At 39.4% G+C, this 19545-nt stretch overlaps 1 protein-coding gene across 1 annotated transcript; it reads left to right on the top strand.

The window, feature by feature from the left end:
• Positions 1-603: 603 nt before the first annotated feature.
• LOC139742122 (biogenesis of lysosome-related organelles complex 1 subunit 4-like) lies at positions 604-4184 on the top strand. The gene is made up of 4 exons (XM_071652693.1): positions 604-645; positions 1681-1782; positions 2858-2986; positions 4056-4184. The coding sequence occupies exons 1-4, from the start codon at positions 604-606 to the stop codon at positions 4182-4184; spliced, it is 402 nt and encodes a 133-aa protein (XP_071508794.1).
• Positions 4185-19545: the final 15361 nt, after the last annotated feature.

The raw sequence follows: 19545 nt of genomic DNA on the forward strand, positions 1-19545 counted from the left end.
TGTGATTCTGTCGTGAGACACTGACAGTATTTATGCTCTGCTGTACACAGAACAAAGTGTACTGTAGTTAGGAATATTTATCCCTTTCATCGTTAGTTGGCCGCTGGTATATAGCTGGTCGCCTTCATACTTTATGTGATACATAGGCTGATTGAATCTTCTAATTTCAGTCATTTGTTTGAATGCTCTGCCCTGTTAGTTGCCTTCTCAAAAGTCTAATATTTTTTGGTTGGAATAATTTTATGTCACCACATTTCAATGTTTTATAAGCAAGCTATACCACCACAGGTTACCAGTAGAACATCTACAGACAGGACCAACAATTTTAAAGGAACAAGTCCCCTGCAAAATACCTGGGACTGCAAGACAAAAGGTGCCTTTCCAAAGATCATCACCATTAGGCCTCTACGTAAATATCTGAGCATTTGCTAAAAGTAGATTTTGTTGGTCTAGATTTTGTGCATTTTCATCTAAAATATTTCTCTCCTTCTCTTTGTCCACATGGCTGAATCTATGAGAAAAGTTGAAAAGTTGTCTAATTTATTTGTCTGTATCTTGTTTGTGGATGGACAGAGTAAGCGTCTGGAAGAAGAGATTGAGGAAATGCTGACGAAACTTGAGGAGTTCCGGGCAGTTGTAGATATGGTGAGTACAGCAAGCTTACTCACTGCCACCAAACACACACAGATAGTTACGCCATCAACTGTCTAATATGTGTACTACACTGGCCTAGAAAAAAACCCCGAGATTAGTAAAAAAAAAAATAGATTGTGGCTCTTTGATTTCAGTCTATTAGATTATCCTGTCTGTTCAGTCATTTGTTAACCCGTTTAGGACGGACTGATTTTGCTACAACACGCATTTCCCATAGACACCTGTCCGAGTATATTCAGGACCCGTCCTCAACGGGTTAAATCATGTACTTCACAAGTTTTTGCTCTTTTTTCAACTCTTACAACTTATCCTTAATATATTCATTGAATCCCTACATTCATTGATCTTTATCCAGAACTATTTCAGGTCTAATTCATTACTTCATCTATTCAATTCATTATCCTCTTAAAGCAGCAAAATGTACAAAGGGAAAACAATTCTCTGCATGTAGCTATATGTCTCTTTAGTGCAGTTTATAAAGTACCTTACTTTGTCATTTTCCATCCTATCATATTTTCATGTTTTTCCAGGTGTTTTTGCTTTTTTTTGCATTTTTTTTTTTTTGGGGGGGGGAGTTATTTTTTGGTAATTGTTGGATCTTTCATTTACAACCCCCCTTTAAAATTCATCCTGACAGATTGCTTCTATTTGTGCTCTTCTCTGTCTGTTACTCTGACTCCTTGTTATAATGATAATGATAATGATGACAATAGTACTAATTATTATTGTCATTATTACATTCTTTATCATTATCATTATCATCATTGTCAGCATATGTCCAATCATCTCTTTTCACTATGAGAATGGGAAATAAAGGAAAAACAAACAAACAAATAAACAAACAAACTGTGCAACATTAGTTTGCAATTGTTGCATTCACATTCATTTAATGTTGATGCATTGTAAACTTATGCTTGCTTGAACTTGATTGATCATTTCTTTAGATATCCTTAAACTGTTCGCCGTTCATTCAACCTTATCAATTAGAACTTACAAACTTCTCTTCACCCCCTCCTTTTATTTCAGGTTCGAACAGACACATCTCTTGCCTTCAACAGAAGCCTCCCAGAAATACACTCCAAAGCCATGGAAATTGATTCCATCTTCAAGAAAATTGACCGACTAGACGTACTGAAACAAAGACTTATTCATAGTGTCGATGTGTCCCTTTCATTCTTACTATAACTCTGTTCGGTACTGGTGTACCTTCATCATAATTTTCAAAAGATTATTGCCTGATGTAAGCATAGTAATTCTTTCAATAACTGAACAACGTCAATGCAGTTTAAACATACTCGTACTGGGGAAAAAATGGTGTTTGGAAATCCAATAAGGTCTCATCTCCAATTCATTTATTGTTGTTCGATGTTTTTTATCAGTGTTTTCAGACCTTGTGGTAGTTTTCAAATAACGATTTGATGTTTTGTGTCAATTGTGTGGCCTTTTTTTTCAGTGTAATGGCTGAAGTGATACATTTGCTGCTGCTTGTATTGCACTACAAATTACTGTAATTAAGTATAGGAATTTATTATTTTCCATTGTAATTGAGCCATTAATTCAGTCTATCATGCCACGAAGTTTCATATGGAAGTATAAAACCAATGTGACAGTCGCCAAGAGAAATATTCCCGAGAAATGTATTGCGGTCATATTCTGTTTGAACTGCCATATGTCCATCAGGATAGTTCACAATAAAAATTACGTTGTACTTATTCTTTTTTTATTCTTGGGTGGTGTGAAGATACAAGAAATGGAGCATAATAAGCATACCAGAAGTCGACCACTGTTATTACTGAAAAAGGAACATTATGATATGCAGGATATGTCTCTCTCGGAAAGTGTTGAATATTTGTTTGATGCTGTTTTGCTTTTAGGCAAGATGTGCACAGTGCTGAATATCCGGGTACTTTCTCATCGCAGTCAGTGAAATACAGCACTATATGATATATCGATTATGTGACATTTAGTGATACGTTTGTATATTGTCATTTTTTATCTGATAATTCTTTCAGCAAAGCAATACGGAAAGTAAAATATGATAGGATTTATTATTTCTTTACCACACTTGTGAGCTGACTATGCTCAGAGCTGGTATTTAAGGTTTGAAAGGAGTGCTCCTATTATATATTTTTGTCTGTGTGTTTGTGTGTGTTCTGAAAATTGGTAGTATTAATACAGTAATCAAGTCACATGTTTCACACAGGAGTTCCGCGTTGTCGTGGTGAGGAAGAATGTTGTGGCATATGAAGACCTCGTCAACACGGCGGAGAAAGATCTCGGGACGCTGCACTCCATCAAGTCTCTTCTGAACTCATTCCCCTTGTTTTCCTCAGTAAGTGGGCAATGCTTTCTGCATAACTACCACGGTCTAGATCATTGGTTTCTCTGTCAAGTGGTGTGTTTTCTTTACTTTCAATGACCAATCGGTTTTTGGAAGTGCTTTCTTGTTGCATTATATACATTAAATACTGTGTCATTACCTTCAGATAACAATTATTACTCTTACAGGAATGACATTTATACTTAAATTGTGAGAATTAACTGAACAGCAGTTAATATTGTGCTAAAAACAACTTCTCTTATACACTTGCTAAATTTTACTGAAATTGATCTATATTTAGTTGTCACTTTGCCTAACTTTAGATCCATTAATATTTCTCAGATCTCCCCTTCCTTTTTTCCTATGTGTCTCTCATTTTTTTAGCTATATAGTAACTACATGCAATACTTTTCTTTAGAATGGAATTCCGATCCAGTTGAGAGTTAGTCCGAAAAGGAGTAACATTTTCTTAGCACAATTGAAAATTAGGTCAAGATCAGATGAACATTAGGAAGATAATTCTAGATTATGACAGTTTGAAATTTCTATGATCTTTCAGGAAATAGTTCTTGAAGAGCCAATCTATTTTAGTGAAGTGATTAGGTCATCCCTTGACAACTTGCCATATAGTGGCCACACGAAAATTTAGAAATTTATGCCCCCGTCTAAAAGCCCGATGCATTGTATTTCTAACTTTCTGAAGTTATCTAAACCAAGATTAACATTTTGTTTTGATTCTTTTAGACCAGACAAATTTTATTCGTCATATTTCTGTACAAGATCATTTATCAGGTGATGACACCATTAGCTCACTCATTTGCATATTCATATTAATTCAGTGAGAAATTGGCTAAACTTCACAATTTCGTAACTTCCCTATTTTTATCAGATGTTGATCACATTCTTTTCTTACTCCTTTCGATCAGACTAACTTATATTTGGACTATGATTCCTCTCTACCTCATGGTGAGATACGGAAAATCAATTTGTTTTGAGTGCAGTTTGTGTGTTGTCATTCATGTTTTCATATCACAAACAAACATTATTCTCCTGGTATTCTTTACCGTCAAAATGAAAACAGAGAAAAGGAGCCAGCTCCCGTCCCACTAAGAAATTTATAGCGCCCCCAGGTTACTCCACAAATGACTACATCTCAAAGAACTGGACACAGCAAGAGGAAGAAATGCGTCATGGAGACACAGACGACTGATGCTGATTATTTGGCAGCTGGTATGCAACTGAACTTTGGAATCTCACACCAATGCTGTGGAATACAAATGATATGCAATTAAGACAAAATATGCATTTGCTGCTGTACACAGATCTACAAACTGTAAGTGTCTGTACTCTCCACGGCTCCAATAGTAAACTGTTCGGTTCCAATTTTTTCTTACTGACAATAATCTTGGAATCCGCTTTGGAGTCAGTTCAGTTCAGTTGTTACAAAGTGTGAATGAAAATTGAATTAGTACTTTGTATGGTCCATTTAATAGTGAACACAAAAATCTACTAGCATGCACATGTAGCAAGAAAGAGTGTGTCGACTACTGAGAAAAGGAATCAACGCTATGTAGCTGGGCTCAACAAGCTCCCCTTCTGCATTTCACATTACATGTAATTTAAACAGGCAAAAAAGAATTATAATAACATCGCTGAAATATGATATCTTTTTTTTCAAATCTTAGTCACATTTTAAGACTCTATTCGCAAAAATTGGAGCACCATTTGCGGAGATAAAGCATATTCTCATGACCAATGTCACTAAAAATGGCAGTTTCCAGTGACATTTGTGTGTATAATGTATGGATTTCACAAGAAGTGTCAGATGAATTTTTTTTTCAGGTTTTTCCTAGATAACATCACTTTTGCTTGTCATCAGCTATGCCAGACAAAAGGAAACAATGCCAAACAAAAATTATTTAAAGGAATTTTCCCAAAGATTATTGTTTGGTGGCCCGATTGGGCAGCTAAGATTGAAAATGAAATTTTGTGTTTCCTTCTTATCTCAAGCCACTACACTTGTACATCATTTTTTGGCCCCCAAATTTCACATTGAAAGACTTAAGTAGCCAGATAGTCTATCACAGAAAAAGACAGTTTGTGCCTTGTCAACATGTACATTAATTGTATTGTACATATTCGTAAAAGTATATCCACTGACATGGGTGCTCGTCACCTTATTCTTAAAACACATGTTGATGTAGCCTCGATAAACTGAGCATCTTCATATGTCAGTACTTTTAGTAATGATAATGAGAAACCTCTGGATTTCCTGCATGTTATATGTAATTTGGTTACAAAAGGGGGACATCCAAAAGAAAATGCTAGCTCATCTTTTACTCATTCCACCGTTTTATGCACTCTTTTTTCCTCCTTTTTTGTTTGTGCAGTCATGTAAGAAGAATCTTGCTCTGAAGTGCAATACATTGTGTGACATTAGTGATTGAGACAAAGAAGCTTTGAAGAGAAAGTAGGTATTGAGAGGGTCAACGTAATTGAATGACATGTATCTTATCTTCTTTTTGTCATCTACTATGATCGTCAGTGGTAGATCCAGGGAGAACTGCACTGGGTGAACGACCCCCCTTTATTTTCTGTTGAAACAAAAGAAATACAAAGGAAAAAAATGGGGGAGGGTGCTTGTGCCCCCTCTTTACGGAGTTGCTGGATCTGCCCCTGATTGTGACGAATAAAAGTGAATTGTGGTTGAAGGTTATTTGCATGTACAGCGTGTATTTGTTACAAAAATCTGTCAATGACTTTCCTATTCTTGTATTTTGTATGTGATTGTGAGTACAATGTTACAATTATTCCTGAGCTTCAGTGTATAAGAGTCGTGCTAATACTGTACACACCAGTGATACCACCAGTCAGGGAGACTACCTATTTTGAGGGAAGATTGAAATCCCGAGGGAACATTGAACCGCGAGTAGATGTTACGTAACGGAGCGACGCGATATGGTCAGAGCGAACCGTTACAGATGTTCTTTTTCCAGTCGCTATGAGAATAATTCACCGAGAGGGAGAGAGAGAAACACGTACACACACGCGAGCGTACACACACGGAGGGTCATCCGCATCGAGTTGGAGGACGGATCGTTGTGTAGCTATTTTTAGCTCTCCTCTCTCTCCCCCTCTCTCCTCCATCGTTCTGTTGCTGCGTACCCGCGATCAGTGATGATGCTAATAAGCAAAATCCCCAAACACTTACCTTTCGCGACCCCCATGGCAGAAAAAACAAAACAGCAAGTGAATTGACCATGCACATCGACATTGTGTTGTTGGAAGGCGGAGCATGGTCGTGCAGACCTAGGTTTTGATCGAAGTTAGAGCACGAGGAAGAGACATGCAAGTTTGAAGAACAACAAAAACCTTCACAAGACAAGACTACTAGTGAGAGGTAATTATCATCTATTAACTCTATTTCAATTTCAACTATTTTAGTTAAAAGCATTTAAAAGCATATGTGATTGTGACGTGTTGATCAAACATTTCTAGAGACAAAGTGAGGGTGGATGTCGCAATATAGTTCCCTAGTTCATTTACCGTGATAGTGTACGTGTGATGTTGCGATGATATAGATGAGGTAACATTGTGGTTGCATGAGGCTTGTAAGCATGATCGCAAGAGAGCAAGAAAGTATGAGGACACTGATGATCATGTAGCAAAAGAAAGAACCCCGGAGCTCCGGCGGTCCGCAGTTGACGTACGACGGCTGTGCGAGAGCTCCAGCGTCATGCAACCTATTAGAACACCTACGATGGCGGTCCTCTCTTGCTCTTTTCATTCGGACATTCCACAGAAATACGGGCAAACCAGGAGTTTAGGGGACCGGACTATCTAAGTACAATACCAGTTCTCACCAATTCTTGATCATTTGACGAAAAAATAACTGAATTTTTGATAGAAATATCGGCAAAAGCATGACAGGCTGCCACAATTCCCATAGACGTTGAAGCTCAGCGGTAACAGCGCTCACGTACGCACGGTACGTGCGTGCACTGTGTTAACGCGATTCATGCATAGCGCATTGCAGACACACACACAGTCCGTCCCTGTGTTTCGTTGAATAAGAACGCCTTGAAAGAAACTATGACACGGAGATTCAAAAAATACACTTTGGATTCGCGTTTTCATCCTTCAATTACAAATTTTCCTCACTATATGTGAATATTGATTTTTGGAGGAGATAATCTTTATTTATTCATCTTTCATTGGGTGAAATTCCAATATCAACATTAAATGAGGATTTTTTAAGGTGAATTTTTAAAGACATGCATGTCAAAACGATGCAGTGATAGCCATTTACTTTGTACGCGTCGAGCTTCGGCCAGAGACTGCGGAAAGGTCATGAATAATTCATTAAGTCCAACTTTCCCGATTTTTCGCGAATATCTCCATTCCCTAAAAATCGGCTGTCTCCCTGACTGACCACGGAATTGTTATCTGCAAAGAAAACAACAACAAAAACAAACAAACAAACAAACAAACAAACAAACAAACACACACACAATAACCCAAGTCAATTACATTGTTGTAATATATTTTGAATGAGCATTTATTGTGCACTAAACATAACCTTTGTACAATGTACTGTACATGTGAGGACGGACAGTCAACTGTCCAAAACGTTGAGTCTTTTCCTAAGCTCATCTATCTCTTTGGTTCACAGTCCTTTTCAGGACTACACTCACTCCAGAAAGAATACTCTCATTCAATTCCTACCTCTGCTCTGACCTTTCATTCTTCCTTTTTCCTGTCATTCCAACAGACCTTCTAAGGACTACACATGGTGAACCGCAAACCGAGTGTATCTTATGTATAAAAACACCATGCAAACACCTTTCTTCAAAAATCATCTGATCAAGCTCTACGGGAAGCCTACTCAACGCACCGCTAGACTTCTCCAAAGCAGCCAATCCAAAGCCGCCAAGCTCACCAACCACCTCGCCTTCCTCAAACTATGCCGCGATTCCAATATCGTCCCCCGGCCTTCAAATGAAGTCGTCCATCGACTCTCCGAAAGCTCATCGCGTCCTAAACCAAGCGAGGACAGCCCTTACCCGTGAACGCATCGCCTACACCAGAAGACAACTACACGTCATTGACTAAACCGTTGCCTCCTCTCAATCTCAGCTCTCCCAAGAACAGAAAGTGACAACACTTAGCGCCGACTCTGCACGCAAGGTTTTTCCTTTCCAACCGACTCAAGCAAATCAGGAAATTCGACAAACTACATTCCCAAAGTAGCCATTCTCCAAATAACCGTCCAGCACCCCAAGCTTCAGCTTCAGCCAGCACCATCTCTCCGACACAGAACGCAACGTCCTATCTCTGGGCCTGAACTTTGCTGTGGCTCCGAAGAAAGTCCCTTTCTCGGAGATCATCCAACATGTTGAACCTAAACTCCGATTCCTCACGAAGACAGCAGCTGACAACATCCGACTCAAAGTCGCCCAAGCTCTCTCCGACGCCAAACCTCCCAAGCCCAACATCACTATAGAAGAACGCGCAGCCATCAAGGACCTTCGACACAACAAGACCATCCACATCTTACAAGCCGACAAAGGCAACGCCATCGTCGTCATGGACAAACAAGACTACGACAACAAGATTCAAGACCTTCTGGATGACCCCAACACCTACTCCAAACTAAAGAGGGACCCCACCGCTGCCGCTGAAAGAAGAATCAACCAGAAACTCCTATCCCTTCACCATTCCGACGTACTACCCAAACCTCTCTACTTCCAGCTTCGCTATTCCTCCGCAACCTGTCCTATCCTCTTCGGCCAACCCAAAATCCACAAGCCACTCACTCCACTCCGCCCCATCACTGCCACCCGAAGTTCGCCATGCTACAATACAGCCAGACACCTCGCCACCCTACTGCAACCTCTAGTAGGACTCTTCACAACACTTCGTCGACATCATCTCCAAGACCCAAATTCAACCATCCGACATTCTCGTCAGCTTTGATGTTGTCTCCCTCTTCACCAGTGTTTCCGTCAACGAAGTCTGCGGCATCAAGCAACGACTCATCTCCGACCCAAACCTTCCTGTCAGAACCATCTCACCCCAGACCAAATCCACTATCTCCTACTCACATGCCTCAACTCGAACTTCTTCAAATGGCGCACCGACTTCTACAAACTACAAGGAGCTGCCATGGGATCCTTCTCTCTGCAATCATCGCTAACATCTTCATGGAACACTTCGAAACCCACGTTCTCCAATCCTCTCCGACACGCCCATCCCTGTGGCTCCGCTACGTCGACGACACCTTCGTCATTTGGCCCCACAGCAGATCCGAACTCGACCTCTTCCTCGACCATCTCAACCAACAACACCCTAACATCCAGTTCGCCATGGAGATTGAACAAGACAGTTCCATCCCCTTCCTAGATGTCCTTGTCAAGAAGACTCCTTCCGGCTTCCCTTCTCACCAAGTGTACCGAAAGCCCACACTCACTGACCGCTACCTCCACTACCGCTCCCACCACCATCCTTCGGTTCAGCAATCAGTACCCAACGCCCTCATCCGACGAACACACCAACTCAGCGACCAGGAACACCTACACAAGGAACTCAAACACATCACGCACGTCCTCACCACCATTAACAAGTACCCTCGGCGAAAGATCCGCACACAACCATCAACTAAGAAGACAGCACCACCACCGTCATACTACCCTACATCGGAAAAAACATCTCACCAGCTACAACCTCAGAACAGCCGACGTCAAAGTCAGACATCGATTCTCTCACAAACTACACTCAATCCTCCACTCTCGCAAAGACAAGATCCCGACCAACAAGCAACCCGGCGTCTACAAGATACCATGCGAGTGCGGCAAGGTATACCTCAGGGAAACAGGCCGCAACTTCGACATCAGACTGAAAGAGCATAAGACCTGTCAACAACAATGCGACTGGGAGTCAAGCACGCACGACAAGAAGACCACCTCATCGACCGGAACAACAGCCAACTCATCTCATCCATCGCGCAATGGCACTCAAGAAGAATCAGAGAAGCCATAGAAATCAACAGACACAACACCGTTCCTCAAGACACTGGCCTCCACATCAACATCTGGTTCCCGGTCCTACACAACGAGACAATTTCTGCACGTAAGCCAGCTAACACCGCCCCCATTAGCGCCAGTTCACCCGAGACCCTGCCCGCCACTCTCACGACACGCAACAGCACCTCCCGCTATCCTACAACCTCCGCCACTCACACGTCGCCAATGACACGTACATAGGTATTTATGTCCCACACCCACGTCCGCATACACACCGTCGCGCCGCCGCCACTCTCCCAACATGCATCGCCGCCTCCAGCTACGTACTACCCCATATCCCACCCTCACGTCCGCATACACCGCCGCCGTGCCGCCACGCCGGCTTCACTCACGTCCGCATCTCGCCTACTCAATCCCTCACATCTCCGAACTGTCAACTGTCCGAAACGTTGAGTCTTTTCCTAAGCTCATCTATCTCTTTGGTTCCCAGTCCTTTTAAGGACTACACTAACTCCAGAAAGAATACTCTCACTCAATTCCTCACCTCTTCTCCGACCTTTTTTTCTTCCTTTCTCCTGTCATTCCAACAGTCCTACACATGGTGAACCGCAAACCGAGTGTGTCTTATGTGAGATTTGTTACAATTACCTAAATAAGTTATGTAATCATAAGAATGACTACTGAGTGCACAATTATGTCCTCCAATATGTACTAGCATTGATGCAATAGGTATGAGATTTTGTATCAAAGGGATGGTACAATTCTTTTTTGTGATATGGGGATTCAGGTCTTAGCTTTTTAGATAGTTAGAAACCACTTATGTTAAATAATAAGGACCATAAAATTCTGACAGGAATTAAAGCTTATTTTTCAAAAATCAGTTTTGAAATAGCTAAAAAATTGCCAAGAATGAAGAGGTCCTAGTAAATGGTCGGACCTTCTCTTACAGGACCACTTTGTCGGTCGTTTCAAAACTGATTTTCATCAAATAAACGTTTTCTTTGAATTGTATGCTCTAAACAAGTGGTTTCTAAATATCTCACAAAAAGTTATAACCTGAATGTCCAAAACTATGCCATTCCTTTAATATTTTGTTTTGTGCAAAACAAATCCAAATCAGTTAAATGTTTGTTTTTAGAATGAAGGCTTTTACGTTGCATTTGCTGTACAAGTGCAATGATAAATTCACTGCAACACGCATAGGCTGGTATGTACAGTGTTGTAACACCTATCAGATACATTTAACTACAGCTATACATTTAACTTCATTAACTGCATTATATGCGATTTGATTTACACCTATTATCTGTATGGCATCGCATTACACTTATTTTGGGCAATATCATCAAATATTACGATAACGTTATAAATTATACATAATATGTATGGCACAGTTTGGCTATTTCAAACTATTTCAAGGATTGTCTTTACACATACGGACTATGCACATGTGAGGCAATGACTCAATGGTCATAAAAAAAATCGACGTCATAACTTAGACTACGTGTATATTTCATTGTACACATCCTTTGTACTTAATCAAGGTTCTCTTTGCTGTCACGTCTCTGCACGTGGGCACTCAATTTCATTTTTAAGCAACACATTTTTTCCTGGTTCGGAAAATCCCCTCTTTTACCCACCCTTTTAGTACTACATACACCTGACATAAAATACCATTGGCATTATGTGCTGGCGTGTGTGGTGCAGTTGTCAGCCCTAATGGCATGGTATACCAAAACATTGTCTGATTGTCGTATAAAAGCTATTGATCATAAATACTACAGGAATCACGACCATTAAAATGGACTCGATTTTGAGAACATTATGACACCGCAAGCATTCTCTTCATCCAGATTACGAAAACCATGCTGCAAGCAAGTAAGCAAGCAAACAAACCAACAAACGAACTAACAATTCTAATTGTACGTTTTCATAGAGTCTTATATTAGGAATACACTCCACTGTACAATACTATATAAACAAAAGAGAAAGAAAGAGTATAGTGTTATATGAATCATAAATGGAAATGTGACAGGACAGTAAACTGGAAGACAAAAAAAAAGTTGGAGTTGTAAAACAAATTAATTCATAACTGTTTGGAGGTACCCTTTTCTACATGTACCAAAAACGCCTATACGATCCGGTGATCGTATTGCCTAAAGTAAAATTTTACTCGAAAATGTTTAGGGACCAATCGATTTCTGTTCTTTTTTCCTCCAAATCCAGATGATTCTCTTGTCGGAGCTGATGACTGAAGTGCCGAAGATGAAAGCGAAGATGACGACAACCATGCGAACTTTCGCTAATTATAGACTCCGACTCCAACTGTAGAAGCAGAATACCTCCATTTAGTGAACTGTGGATATAACATTGATAGAAGAAAATGGTAGGCCTATGTATAAATCCTTTCATAGTTCAACTTTTCTTATTTTCGTATGTCAGGCCATGCTCCTATACCTATACAACAAGTGTACTCATCGGACTATTCACTTACCTTAAACCCAACCACGGACCTTTTAAGCTTTTGTATACCTCCTTGGTTATGCTAGGTGATACATCTCGAGTATTTCTTGGAAATGGGTTAAATATATACTGTATATTCTTTTATCTACGTCGACATCAGGACATACATTTCTGAGGAAGAAGGTATTGGGCGAAAGAGTGATTCTGCTCAAAACACTCGTTATTCAGGTAGAAAATGGGAACCATAATCACTAGCCCTTGTAGATATAATAGAGCTTCAGATGCTTCCGATAAAGACCTATGCATGGGGAGATAAACGCTTCCCGCTTGAATCGAATTTTCATTTTCTGCCCACCGGGGTACATTCGATTAATACTTAATTATGAATAGCGCCCGTCCGGGAATAATGTGCCAATTGAAGTGTGCATACTACGTTCATCGGTAACGGTTTACTCCTGCCGAGATTCGTCGGCTGTACAAAATTATGTGCTAGAATACAAATTATCAGTGATGCTCTCTAAAAAGAAAAAAAAAATCGAGCGAAAATGTTCACTCTTGAAGGAGCGAATAGAAGAAAGAGTGAATTTAGAGGATAGTGAAACTGGAGTGAATTTGGAGTGAAAATGTTTATTTTCACTCATTTTGGAGTGACCTCAGGGATCACTACGAAATCTTCGACTGACCCTTGAGGTCACTCTAAAATGAGTGAATATGAACATTTTCACTCAAAATTCACTCCAATTTTACTCTAAATTCACTCTTTTCTCTTATTCACTCCTTCAAGAGTGAACATTTTCACTCGACTTTTTTAGAGAGTAAAGTGATACACTTTGCTACAGTGATCTTTGAATGTAACCGGGCCAGCCTGCCACTCCTCAATGGTATCTCCACGCCACCCGTTTGATCAAATTGCTGGACATTTTTACAGATAAACGATATAACTACTCCCAGTGGTAAAAGGAAATACCAATCGGCTTTCTCACTCGAAGTTTCGGAGTTCACACTCGCTGTGTAGAGCTCAAATCGCAAGGCCAGGTACTCAAACCACGACACCGCATGGACCTTTACGAAGCGGCAAATGTGTGGTTCAGGGAGGCCGTTGTACACCACCGTGTTGGCATCCGTATTGGCAGAGAAGATCTGCAAGGAAAACGACATGTCGTTTTGTATCTCAACTACGTTTTAAAGCTTTAAAAAAGGCCCATGCAACAACAATTACAATTCAGGTCTACGCTCTATGTTCGTGATGTTGTCCTTTTGTTGTCTGTTTGGGTCAACTTGGTTGGGCTTTAAAACAATAATTATAACGAGACCCGAGAATTTGTCAGGACTGACGTTGTCATGTCGGGTGATCTGTTCCATTAGGAAATAATGTTTTGATATATGCTATGATTCTCATAACCAAGGCATATATCAATTCAGGAAGTCGGCATTAGTATTTTCATGAAATGATTCCTGTAACATGCTCTACACGTGTGCAAAATATATAGGAGTTATAAGGCATGTAATAACCAAGAAAAAGGAAAACCTTCTTTTTTTGCACCATTATACAAAGGAATACATAAGGTGCCATCACTTTGGGCCCCCACTTTTTTACCCCGAAAGTACGTACGTGACACTAAAAAGAAATAGAGATCTTAAATTGTGAGCGCGGTAAGGTAATGTTTTCGTGACGACCCCCCTCTTTTGAAACCAGGAAGTGGAAGGGGAGAGATTTTCTTTTTACTTGTTAGTTCATCAAACCTGGAAGTGCCCCCCCCCCCCCCCCCCCCCCCACGCTCCGCCGGCCCTGGAGTGAGTGTTGGTCCCACCTTTTATTAGGATCGCTCTTTTTTGGGCATCTCAGCCATTTCAAAACCAATTTTCATCAAATAAACGTTCACTTCCTCTTGGAATTGCATGCTCTTTCACATTTCATAACAGGTTTCTCATTTTCTCACTAAAAAACAACAACAAAATGTTAGAAGCCTGAAGTTAGGTCTCAAACAAAACTATACAATCCCTTTAATATGTCTGGTTATGTTCACAAAGGAGTTCAAATGGAATACTATTACATTCAGGTGTTCCTTTGCCCTCGATATGAAAAACAAAGAGACAACTGATGGAATAAATTGAGTTATTATAACCTTGTCCGAAACACCATAGGGAGAGGTTTCTGTCACGGTGACGATACTCTCTGCACGCAGTCCGCATCCAACCTTGTACTCTCTTACCCAAGATTGAGGGGCAGTGGTCGATATGCCTTGCGTTGCTATTCCAACTACGCAGGTCGGATTCTCGAGTTCGACCTGCGATTGGAGAGGCGGAGATACACCAAAACCCCCCTCTTTCGTCAGTTCAGAAGGGAAGAGATATTATTTCTATCTATTAATATATCTTCAGTCAGGTCAGCAGTTTTGCATTGAAATACTTCGGAGCACTCGCACTGCAGTGGAGGGATCTAATATGTGACCGCGCATCGCCAAACGAACAAAAAGTCGCACCCCTTGATTTTACGTGAGGACTAAAAAAAAAATTGAAACGGGTCAACCAAGTCAATATGGGGTTTTTCATATTTTCTGAAAGAGCTATCCTTCTTCTATGTTACTCTTTTTTGTTTTGGATCAGTGAACCAATGGGAAAGTGCATTTTTAGCAGTTTTCCACAACCCCTCTTTTTTAGAGTAGTGAGAGCAGGTATGTCTTTAGAGGCCCCTTTGCATTCCTTGATAACCATTTGCACACTCTTCACATTCAAGTCTATAGTAACTTTTGCAAAAATGATGTTACTCTTTTGAAAGTTGGCACTGATCATGGACAGAATATGTTCATAAAATATGCTCAATTTCACCTTTATCTGATAATCCCTCCGTTGTTGTTGCTCCGGTGGTTTACCTCCTTTTTTGTCGCATTCATTGCACTGCTAGCACGGTTTGGTGAAGATTAAGCGCTTGAATAAACCCTGTACTTCAGAGCCTCTATTCTCGGTTCACACTTTTCCAGAGTGTGTGCTTTCTATCCAATATGTAGATAGGTGAGGAGAATCCATTACAGTTGAGCTATACATCATTTTAAAGCATAGAGTGTGCTCTTTCAGAATCTGCCCATTAATAAAAATCCTTGACTGGCGACTTTTTGTTGGTTTTTTGATGCAGGGTCACATATTCCGTCGACATGTGGGACCTTAATATGATAGTGTACAAGTATAGTGATATGAACTAAGTTTCATTCAGCCGTTTCCGAGTTGTGGAGGAAAATAGAATTTCCCAATTTTGTTGTGTCTTTTGACCTTTAACCTGTAACACCATCTCCGAAAATTTTCCGTAAAGATTCTTCAACGGGAAATACAAGACTGGTAAGGTTAAACACACTTGAGTTTCATGAAAATATCTTTTGGGATTGCCGTGATTGGAGGAATAGTAAAATTTGACCTTCACTAGGTGCACTAAAAAGTTGACAAGCACAGTTTTGTCCTTCAACACGTATAAAAATTATGTCAAGTTTCATTTCGATGCCGTTCTTAAGTTACGATGCCCAAATTACATGATTTCTTCTTTTTTGTTTAATTCAATCTAAACATACCTTAAGGATTTGGTAAAAAATCGGATCTTCCGTTCTAGAATCATTGTTAGACTAAGCTAATTTCATGAACTAGCTTTATGGCCCAAACGAACTTTGATCTTTGACCTCATGACCCAAAATTGTAATCGTTTCTTTCTAAAAGAGACTTTTCACACGTGTGTTGTTGAGTGCCGACAACGTCGACCCTACGCTGTGTCTACGACGGCACACGTAACAATCCGCAGCGGGACAAAACAAAACAAAAACAATACACGGATTACACTCAATTAGTGTACGCCGTTGATTTTGCACTAATTTTCTGTGATTAGCTCTTAGTGTAATTTGTGTTATTTTTTCCTTTTTTTTGTATATCATACATTAGTCAGTGTCAGTAAAGCAAAATCTAAAATTTGGATTTGCTTATTATTGGTCTTATTGGTCTTTCGGATAATTGTTGGTTGTTCATAATTCAATGTTTTTGGCTGATCGATACGATGTATCATTATTTGGTATACACTTACCTGGATCCAGTTACCGTCTCTATATTTTGCAATCCATCCTCTATAAGAGTTTAGTCGCGCTGTCCCGGGTGGCCAATGGGACGAAACTGTGCTGGACGCTGTAATGCTTGAATCCGGTATGACATACTTTTCCATCCCAAGCGCTTCTGCGAATGTAGGGATTTCTGGCGGTAAAAAAATGAAAAGAAAAAAGGAGAATTTGTTTATCGTAAAATAAACAGCTGCAACAAAGACACGTACTTTACCACCGAAAAACCTAGTTAGGAATGAAGGAACTGACAAATAATCCAGGAATTCGCGCAACTCATCATTTAACTATAATTTCATATTCATACCAACTTTTATGGTGTCCCGGACTTTTTCAGAAAGAGAGGTTGGGGTGGGGGGGGGGGGGGTGGGAGGGGGAAAGGAAAAAGTTAGTGTCAATCTTTCTTTATCTGTCATTGTAATCTCTTTGTACAATATCTATATATAACCAGTGTTCGCGACATTGAAATGTACACGAAAGCTCTTGTCTACACTATATGCATTGAGTGCCAGGGGCACTTCGCGAAAATTTCATTCCGCTAAAATATCATGTTTCACAGTATGTAGGCCCTATATAATGATGCGAAAAATATGATGGGGCCTGTGTAAAAGCGTTAGCTTGTACAGCCGCAGGTCCCGTGATAACATCAGACTATCTAGTAGGATATATATACATATATATATATGGGTCAGAATTTTGAACGATGTACAATTGAGCCAAAACTAGGCAAAATTTAAAAAGTAGGAAATTCTCCAAATCATTCATCTTACCTGAAAGAGTATAACTCAAGCTTTAATATGAACCCAATTATACTAGGATTTTCCCAGAGGAACAAGTTTTTATTCACCGCTGAAGTTTACCATGTCCAGAGCAGCGAACGTCCGTGAGGAATAGTACTGCACATACATTTGAATACCATTTAACATAGTTTCCAAAGATCTGATTCAGTTCAAAATCCTAATGAAATATCTCAAGGGACATGTGTACGTGATTGCAGAATATTAAGCTTGTACTCTTAACCTGTACGTAATGGTAGACAACTGATGATTTAACTAAATTCGTCATTTCTGTGGAAATATTGCTCTTCCGCTAAACACTTTCTTAACTTTACGCGCATTTAACAGAAACTCAATATTTTCACCTCTTATTTCACTATCCCATACTTTAATCCTCACTCCCAAATAATAATATACCTTTTTAAGATGTATCTCATCTGGGCAGTCTCTATAACCCAACAAACATAGCATAGTTTTCATCACGGAGGTTCGCATGTAGCTCACGGACGTTCGGAACAAACAAGATATTGAACAATGCAGCTCTCTTGAGTTGGAAACGCATTCTACTCACAACAAACAGCAATTTCATGTCGAGAACAAACTCCTCTGCAAAATCCTGAATAGATATTACCAATTCTCAATTATATAAGCTTGTTTATCTTCTCATACTGAGGAATCAAAGAAAACAATTTTCCATCTCTCGTAAATGAACGTACAAACGTACGTGTAATCTCAGTGACGTAGTCCATCCTTGAGAACGAATATATTTATCAAAATTTCGTTATCATGAAGTAAATATTCAGGTCCTAAACTTGTTATATAAAGTCTACAATGCAAAATTTGCTTTTTATATAACGAACATGGTCACAGCTAAAACTATGACAAATAATTAATATAGAAAAACAGAAGAAATGTGCTCCGTTATAGAAATACGAAGTTTAGCTGGGGAGGGCAAACGAATAAGTTAGGAAGAAATCCCTCTGTGTTTGCTCCTTGTGTTACACACTGTTACCGAGGAGAATTTGTGTTATTATATTAGTCAGAAATGATAATAGGTTCGATACTGCGAAGTTTCGTCATAACAAGACACAATAAGTCCATATAACTTGGATGGATGTTTGTGACTTCGATATTATATAATATGGTTTGTTATAACAAACCTTTTGTAGCGCGTCATTTCAGAGGCTCGTTATTCATACAGTTTGTCAATACGAAAATTGATAGAGTTCGTATAATTATGAAGCTTTTTTATTCGGTAAATGATAGGAATCTCCGAAGGTTAATCGAAGGGCTTATTAATTGGAACATGAAAAATTATGTTCGCTTATCCAAATGTGGAGAAACAAGTTAACAACTAAAATCCTCCAATTTCAAAACCTTATAATAACCGTTTTCACCTAAACGAATATCAGGCCCATTCCACTTTTAGAAGAACGGACCTAAAAATAATGACCCTTAATATCTATTTTTCGAAGAACATTTCTAATAACAAACCTCCTGAATTAACTACAATTTTTTTTTTCCATTTTGGAATAACAAACCTTTGGACATCGGAGTAACGAATCTTTGGAAGAGCGAACGTATCAAAGTGCAACCATAAACCTATTCTTAATCATTACTTTTTTAACATGTGTTTTCAAAGTAAGCACAAAAGCACAAACAAATTGACGATCTCTCTGTCTCTTAAATGTAAAATGAAAAAAAAAATCTTGGAAAAAATTACAAATGAATATTGCTTTTCATTGATGAGTATAAAACAACACCATGTGATGATAAGCGGAGGATTTGTGTGTTTTCATCAGACAATAATTGTATACTGCATGATTTTTGTTCGCTTGTGACGGCATTTCGATGAATAAAAAACATAAACAAACAAACAAAAACTTCTCCAGAGGAATTTGGTATAACGGGAGTGCACTGGCAATTCTTTTCTCTGTGTGTTGGAGCTCGATCCCTTCTCTGTTTCTCAGTCATTTTCATTCAACTGCTTCCACGTCCTTTTGAAACTTTTCCGTTTCTTACTCAACACATGCTCATTACAGACTTCTTCCGTCATTATCCTGAATGTGATTGCGTAGCACTTTTCGGATTTGTTTTGGTTTGTTTTGTTTTGTTTTTGTTTTCTATTTGGTCGCAGCATGTTCAGGCTATTGAGGGAATGAGAGAAAAATCGTCATGAAGAGAAAAATAAGAATGAATTAAGGCATTTAATATCATGACAA

This window comes from Diadema antillarum, unplaced genomic scaffold, assembly GCF_040938485.1.
Source record: "Diadema antillarum isolate AM-2024a unplaced genomic scaffold, OU_Dant_1.0 seq00000980_RagTag, whole genome shotgun sequence".
NCBI classification, from domain to species: domain Eukaryota; kingdom Metazoa; phylum Echinodermata; class Echinoidea; order Diadematoida; family Diadematidae; genus Diadema; species Diadema antillarum.